Raw genomic sequence first — 8,581 nt, 5'->3', positions numbered from 1 at the left:
GTAATTATGGAGATGTATAAAGCATTAAGCTCAAATAATAACCGAATTGAACATACTTAGAACAAAATAATTGGTAATTTCGTCAATAAATTGAGCATTAATTGAGCTCAAAAGGTTGGGTTGTATCTGCGCAGATGGCGATAACTAGCCCCATCTTGAAGTGTAATCGACCTGCAGTAGGTCGAGCTGTAGATATAGAAATTAGTAGTATAATCAAGGTCGATAGTTTTAGTTGAAGACTTACATATTGGGGAGGGGGCTGGTCAATATGTGGATGACTTGAAAGGTGGCACTAAAAATGCCAACTGTCAAATGTCAAATGCCAATATGAGTCATTGAAAATGTAAGTTATACGATCGATTCAGTTCAGAATGAATCTGTTCAAAAAAATTTCTGAAAATGGTCCAAGTTGCGCGAGTGTACTGATATGATATAAGACCAGCTATGGAGTTTCTCCTTTATAAGAAAACCATAATTCGTTGCTATTAGAAACAATTAGTTCTTGTCATCGAAAAAAATAACATTAAGCTTTTGAGTTTTAATTGCGTCCTTAGTATAAGAGTTGGTTACTCCTCCTGAAATTGACTTGGAGTAACAGTGTCCGTTCAAGCTCTAGTGAACTGATGACCTGCTAAAAATTGACCTTCTACTAAAAAGGATTGAAATTAGTAGAAAACAGTTTTAGTATTTGAGGCATTGTGCTCAAATCATAGATGTATTGAGTATGCACAGAAGCATGGTTGTTACAACTATTTTAGCTCCAACTAGGGAACTAATATCCATTTCCTTGCTCAGGTGATGTAATAGTATAACCCCCAGTTTGTAATTTAAGTAACCTGTATGCAAACTTGATGTGAACAGTTTTCGATCACTCATGTTTGTGGACTGTCAAGAATTATGCAGGAGGTCGATCACTCGCATATGTGAAAGCTGTCGTGGGCAAATATTGTCAACCCGATATTCCAGCCCAAATATCGTAAATAACTCGAGATATCGACATGATTGTCGATATCTTGCGTATAAGTTCATGTATTACAGGAACAAGCGGGAATAAGGAATGAGAAAAATGGGAATGGACACGCGTCAGGATAGGATTGGAGTCCACTATAGCTGAAGGACTATATAAAGCGATGATCAGGAGAAAGAAGATTCATTCGATTCATTCCAGAAAAACTTGTAAAACCAGAGCAATAGAGAGAGAGTTTGAGCGACTTTGTAACTGCCATTACTGATTAATCCAAAAGCTTAAATTTTACTTCTTCTTGATCCTTAATTCAGTCCAAACCTATTCAATTCATAACTGGTCTTAGAAGAAGAACTTGATCACTACATTGGCACCGTCCGTGATTCAAAGACAAGAAAGGCTGCTTCTTTTCTTTTTCTTTGAAGATCGAATCCATTTGTAGACATTTGGGATAAAGAATAATTGGTTGTGTTCAAGGAAATTCTATGAGATCAGTGAAATGTTCATTTTCTTGTCAAGATGCCTCCAAAGCGTGCTACAACAAGTAAAACGATGATGATTAATGAAGAAAGCACTTCTCAAGTAGCGTCCAAGAATGAGGAACACAGAACAAGGCGATCGGTAAGTAGGTTGGTGGAAGAAGTAGAAAAGATACATGAAGAAGAGGTTTCTTTAAAAGTCTTGTTGAGAAAGTTTGAAGAATTGGAGAAGCAGAACAAAGTTTTAATGGCTGAAAAACAAAGCTGTGAGAGAAGAGAATGAGAAACGTGCAGTAGAAGCTATGTACGAGAAAGATGGCGATGAATCGAGTCCAGGCACTCCAGTGGTGAGGAAGAGCCATCACGAGGAAGTGAGAAAAAGCCATCTCGAAGAGGTGCAATTAGTGGCGAAATCGACACCAAAAGTGGTGCAAGAGGAAGAGGTAAAAGCACCAATCACGAAAGAAATGGTGCAGAGGCAATTTGGGGACCAGTTACGGGAAAAGGTATTAGCCTCGATTCGTAAATTGGCCGACGATGTAAGTAGAAACCCGTTGGAAAAGGAAGTAGTAGAAAGGGAGCCATTACCTCCAAAATTCAAAAATCCAAAGTTCACCCAATATGATAGGGCCACTGACCCCATGGACCATCTCTTCAGCTATCGACACCAATTCTCGATATATCATGGAATGGAGTATTGGGATGTCGTGCTATGCCAGTCATTTTCTTTGAGCCTAATAGGCAAAGCACTGAAGTGGTTCTATACAATACCTGAGGGGACCATTTCTTATTTTCGTGAGATCGAATAGAGATTCCTCACCAATTATGGTTACCATAGGGTGAAGCCAAAATAGGTGTCGGTCCTATTCCAATTGAAACAAGGAAAGAAAAAGTCGTTGAAGGATTTATTGGCCAGGTTCAAGGCCAAAACTCAGTCAGTCGAGAGGCTTGACGAGTCTGAAATGACAACTGTCATGGCTTTCTAAACAGGTGTGATACCTGGATCATATCTGCACAAATATCTCTTACGAAAGGAAGTTAAAAGTCTACAAGACTTGTATGACAAAGCTGATAGAGATATTAGAGTGGAAGAGGGGATAAATGCAGCCACTATGCAAACTGTATTACAAGTGTCAGAGATAGGAAAGAAGGACAGAGATAATGGCGATCGACATGAGAGTCGAGACTCCTCTAGGTCAGACAACAAAAGACCTCAGGAGCATTATACAAATCGGATAATCAACCCCAGCAAAGAAGGAAATTTGAGAGGGCACTGAAAGAAGAGCTAGATCCCAGTAATTTTATCGCCATCAATACCACACCTGAAGATATTTTAAGGAGGGTAGTGAAAGAAGATTTTCTGATATGGCCAAAATACATTCTGAGGGAAATAAAGGGCAGACCTTATTGCAATTTTCACAACGTCGAGAATCATGAGACAAATAGATGTTTGCAGTTGCTGAAAAAGATAGATAGGTTGATGAAGGAGGGTAAGTTGCGAGAGTTTAGAGCTGATGGAAGACCCGCAGAAACTGCAACCATACACGAGAAACCCCTTGGAGTAATAAATATGATCTACAAAGGGGAGATATCACAGAAGAAAATCATTAGAGATAAAATAAGAAAGATTTCAATGGTAAAAGAAGTGCTCGAGGTCAATGTCGAACCTATTCCAGTAAATCAGAGTCTGGTATCGGCTAATATTCCAGGAGCAATTATATTCGTACCAGATGACTTGTCTAAGGTGATGTTGCCACATGATAATGCATTATTAATCACTTTGCATATCTCTGGGTATGATGTGCAAAAGATTCTGGTGGATTGTGGTAGTTTTGTGAACATTTTATTCTAGAAGGCGTTCACAAGCATCGGTCTCGATGAGACTCATCTAAAGCCCCCACAATTCAGTCTGTATGGGTTTAATGGAAGCTTTACCAAGCCCGTTGGAGAGATAAAATTGCTAGTTCGAGCGGGACCTCAGATAGTGATGACGAAATTCGTGGTCATAAAACATCACTCCGATCACAATGCAATACTCAGAAGAAAGTGGATACATGATATATGTGTTGTCCCAAGTACATTCTACTAGGTAATCATATTTCCCACAGTGTATGGCTTGCATGAAATTAGGGGGGGATCAGTCAGAGTAAAAAAATTGTAATTTTGTCACTGTAAAGGGGATGATGAAAGGAAAAAGCCAAGACACTGGGGGCGTCTTGGAAAGTTCTAGTTAGCAGTTACAGCAAGCTTTACCTGCCGATACCGATATGCATATATTATAACCCGTAAAAATGAATAGTCTTACTCACAAATAAAGCGATGAACTCTAAACGCAAGTAAAACTATAAACTGAACTGTTACTAGATTTATCAAAGATATTTGTTTTCTACTATCGAATCTATTGACGTAGAGTTGGAATAGAAGATTCGTTCTACTCCTAGTCCTTTAGCATTCAAGTTTTCTACAATTGACGAGTCTATCCAAAGTCTAATGAGAGTAATGGTTGAATTTATATTACGATGTGAATTCAAATAACAAGCTACAAATAACGAAATGACAAAATGGTAAGAGTTGAATCTAGATAAAGAAATAGGGGAATTTGATTCCACCTTGAATCCAACTTAATAAACTAGCATAGAATTGTTGTAAACCAATTCTAACGTTCTTCTACCGAAGAACGTTAGAATTGGTCGTTCTAATCCCTAATTATACATGACATTTCTACCAATTCATAACTAGCATATGACGTTGTCCATCCATTCTCATGGCGAATCAACGACCTTCTAGAGTGGAATAGATTCTTACAACGATTCTATACTACACAATCAAGTTTTTATCAAGGCTTCATCAAACCCCTCTAATGGAGGTTTAACCTTGATTCATCAAACTATCATTTCCCATTGAATTAAAACTAGACATAATATAAAGATTTGAACTTTACTAATTTTAACTAACAATACTTTAAATCTAATTAATAACTAAGAATTGAATAACAACAAGAATTGAAATTAGATCTACAAATTTAAATGACAAAAATCGAAATGAAGAACTACTATTTTATTTATCTAATCAATGAAGAACAATCATTCCAATAACAAATCTAAAACAATGTATGAAACTAATTAATTAACTAATTGAAATTCCAAAAAAAAACTAGATCTACAAGTTATTTTAATGGCTACTTTCTATTTTAAGCTATCTAACTATATCTTTCTTAAGAGCTAAGTCTTGTTTTATGTAAAGAAGGAGACCAGATCCACAATTTCGTGCATGGGCTGAGGAGCTATGTTTTGGGCCGGAAAATCGAGCCCAAAGCCCACTTTCTTCAGTCCACAGAGCCCGTTTCAGCTGGCTTTGACTTCAATAGACCTTTCATCCACTTTTACTCTTCTGATTGGGTCAAGGCTTAGACCATTGGAAAGCTCTTTCTGAGCCGGTCGTTTTGACGTAATGTAGGCCCAAATCCGAGGCCTGAGTCTAAAGATTGGTCTTCGGAAGTTCTACTGACTCATTGTTTCTGCCCGTGTTGACTTTTCAATTTTTAACCGGGCTTCATAAAGGCCTTGTCTCCTTGAATCTTGGCCTTTAATCACAGAACTTCTTAGCAACCAACCCTTGCTCCTTTATCTCGCCAAAGTGGCACATTTCTTTACATAATTGACTTCAATGTCTGAAATTCATAAAAACACGTAATTAGCATTAACTCTTATTTATTACTCGCATAATTGGTCTAAAAGTATTATTGTTAAGGGATTAAAACTACAGTTTTGGGCTCTTATCAAACCACCCCCAAACAGAATTTTGCTTGTCCTTAACCAAATATGAGAAATTAGAATAAGTGACCAAAAATGGAGTTCTAACTAATCTCGTTTCGCCTAGTGCGATTGCATTGACCGTATGCAACAAGGCCTTAAACCACTAGGAATTCCCTAGTGGACAAGTTATAGCCTCGTGAGAGTTTTCCAGTGAAGGTACTCACAAACTTCATCTATACTACAACGACTCAGAAATAATACTATTGTTTCCTTATCTATGTCTCAATTATCTATACATCTCACTTGCAATGAATACAGAATAATAAAGTCGAAACCTAAGCTAATATATGCATAATAATCTATCATCAACGAATAAACATATATACAATGAGTAATACTATGAGATGAACTAGCAGGTCCGTTTATGAAAACTTGGAATAGCGTCCTTAAGTAGGTCCTCACATAAATGTCAAGACAAAAACCACTCTGATTTTTCCGCTCAAGTTTTAGCTACTCCAAATTAGTGCGGTGGGCACACTTTACCTTACAAACTCAATGACACACAAGGAAGCCGGAGTCGATCAAACACATCTGCCACTTACTATCACATTAACCTATTCCTAATTGAGCTAAAGGTCTTTATTAGGTGTTGCGGGGATTAGGAGATGGTTTAAGAAGGAAGAAAATGGATATTCAAAGAGAACAAGTCTGAGATAATAGAGTCTTCATATTATGTAACTAGAGAAAACCTTATTCTTTACTTTCGATTCTACACTTTGTTTCCATCCTTAGCCATATTTTTTTTCCCTTTTTCTTTGGCTTTTGACCCATTGATTCTACTTTTGGAGTTCTAACTCTTTATTTCCTTTATATATATATATATATATATATATATATATATATATATTTTTTTTTTATTTTTTTTATTTTTATTTATTTATTTATGTTTTATTTGGATGGAAACTTACTTTTCTCTTCTGAAGCGACAAACGAATTCTTGATTTCAAAGGTTCTTCTCTTCCCTAGTCTTCATCTCTATTCTCAAACTTATTCAAAGAATTGGGTAGGTTGATTTTTTTTATTTTGTTTTGTTTTGTAACAGGGTAAAGGATTTGAGGTTTATGAAAGGCTAAAGAAAGGCTCAGAGGGGCGACTAGCGGAAAATAATTCATAGGTTGGAATTTCTGGCTATATCGATCCAAATAGGGCCTAAATTCTCGCTTAGGATATGGTATAGTGATCAAGCAAGTGGACGTGTAATTTCTCTATCCGGATTTTACTTCTCCCTTGTGTCATTTCTCAAATTTGTCACTCATATAAGGCCTTAGGCTATATTCTCACAGGATTTGTAGAATAAGTACTCTAGCCTAGATTTCAAAAACTCACTGCCAACAATCATAGATACTCATGTAACATATTTATAGATAGATGCAAGGATTATTACCTACATATTAGCCTAAGTTTCTAAAACTATTCTAATGCAAAAGCTACGTGAGACTTCTAGATTATTGAGAGCATAGAGAAAGAAAACAATACCAATATTTCTAAGTGTATAGCATACTTTTTATTTATATTCTTTTAAAATTTTTGAATTTTTAAGCTAGAAAACAAGTGCATATTATACATATCTATATCCTAACTGATGCCTTAATTACACGTGTTTCTATGCCCCCCAAATAAGAAACATGCTTTGTCCTCAAAGTATTTTAAATAAAGAGTGTAGGAAAATACCATTGAAACGCGTGAAATTCCAGAACATCTGCAAAACAAGGTTATAACATACTAATATAGAAAAGAAAACTGACGCAACTCTATAAGAGTTCCGCCCGTAATGGGGTTAATGAGAAACAAATTTGCTTGGGACATAAGTAGACACTAACTAAAACTAACACTTACATTTTCCTCCTTACATCCTAAAAAATAAAATCCTAACTCACTTTCCCAGGCATCGCGATTGCATTTACCATATGCAACAAGGTTTTAAACCTTTAAGTTCCCCAAAAAGGACGAGTTATAGTCTCGTGATGGTTTTCAGGTGATATACCCACAAAATCAATCAACAGCATGTTCAAGAATGATAGTATTTTTCAGAGAGAGAAATTCCTTACCCACTTAGTGCTTACTCCAACAGACGGTATCCATTGCTAACTACATTGGTGCAAAGACTCATAGATTATGATGGGAGATAGTAAAAATTGACAAAATTCTCAATCAAGGCTTATGTTTGTACTTAGTCAATCTCCTATACTCTCCTATCCAAGAAACGGAATCCCTAGTTTACCTTTAGACAGAAAATCTCGACTTTCAATCCTCACCGGTCATACTCTCAACAAAGAATCTCTTAGAAGATGGTCTACTATTTTACCTCATGTATGTGGGGAAAAGAATAATGCATACGAACATCCCACATACTACCTTGAAAAACAGACTTCTGAATGAAAGTAGTCTCATGGAAAGAATGTCAATCACATATGAAGTGTCGGGTCCTTTGATAAAACATAAAATGTTAGTTTACCTACGAAATGAACGATGAAACTCAAAAAGTAAGTAAACTAAAACTATCTTATGTGCCTAAGATTTATCAAAGATTTCTACTCTCAATTCTATGAGATATAGTGGAGTAGATGATTCGTTCCACTCCTAGTCCTTCCGCATGCTGTGCTCTCTACGTATAATTACTCTTAACCAAAGTCTAATGAGAGATTTACGAAATGGCAACTAGACTATGATGCAATTACTCACAAGATGCAACTAGTCGACTATTAGAACAACTATGGGAATGCTACGTCGATTCTATGATAAGGAATTGAGGGGGATTGATTCTACCTTAACTCGACTTAATCCTACTAACCATTAATCGTAAGTAATCCGAATTAAAGCGCCCATAGAGAATAACTGGTTACTCCTAATCCCTAATTACACATGGCATTTCTACCAATTCATAACTAGCATGTGAACGATTACACCCATTCTCATGGTGAACTAATCATTTCTACAGTGGAAAGAAAATTACGACGACTCAACGATAATCAGGATCAAGCTTTCATCAAGGCTTCTCAATCCCCTCAAATGGAGGTTTAGCCAAGAATCATCACGCTATCATTCCCAATGGAATTCAAACAAGACATGATATAAAGATTTGAACTTACTTGTTTAAACTCAATTCAAAACTACTCATGCAATAATTGAATTAAACTGATACTGACAAATAATTGAAACTACGAATTGAAACTAAGCAATCAATGGAAATGAAACTAGATTATGGAGAAAACTATTTTATTAATCTAATGAATAATAAAACAATGATTCAAATACTAAATTAATAATCTAATTAATCTAGGTCTAGCTATCTACGTAATAAGGGAATTTAGATCTAAACAATT

At 36.0% G+C, this 8,581-nt stretch overlaps 1 protein-coding gene across 1 annotated transcript; it reads left to right on the top strand.

Moving 5' to 3' along the window:
* Positions 1-1,745: 1,745 nt before the first annotated feature.
* On the top strand, positions 1,746-3,295 carry LOC147516754 (uncharacterized). The gene is made up of 3 exons (XM_086593365.1): positions 1,746-2,238; positions 2,434-2,564; positions 2,693-3,295. The coding sequence occupies exons 1-3, from the start codon at positions 1,746-1,748 to the stop codon at positions 3,293-3,295; spliced, it is 1,227 nt and encodes a 408-aa protein (XP_086449491.1).
* The last annotated feature ends 5,286 nt before the right edge of the window (positions 3,296-8,581 follow it).

The sequence above is a fragment of the Coptis chinensis genome, chromosome 2 (assembly GCF_015680905.1).
Source record: "Coptis chinensis isolate HL-2020 chromosome 2, ASM1568090v1, whole genome shotgun sequence".
Classification (NCBI taxonomy): Eukaryota; Viridiplantae; Streptophyta; class Magnoliopsida; order Ranunculales; family Ranunculaceae; genus Coptis; species Coptis chinensis.
The sequence above is the reverse complement of the archived record's forward strand: the minus strand, read 5'-3'. Positions and strand labels throughout refer to the sequence as shown.

Excerpts from the sequence above, each read along its gene's own strand:
- LOC147516754 (XM_086593365.1), top strand. The coding sequence starts at position 1,746 with ATGTACGAGAAAGATGGCGATGAATCGAGTCCAGGCACTCCAGTGGTG. Across the intron at positions 2,239-2,433 it reads GGGGACCATTTCTTATTTTC|GTGTGATACCTGGATCATAT; the intron begins GTGAGATCGAAT and ends CTTTCTAAACAG. Across the intron at positions 2,565-2,692 it reads ATGCAGCCACTATGCAAACT|CAAAGAAGGAAATTTGAGAG; the intron begins GTATTACAAGTG and ends AATCAACCCCAG.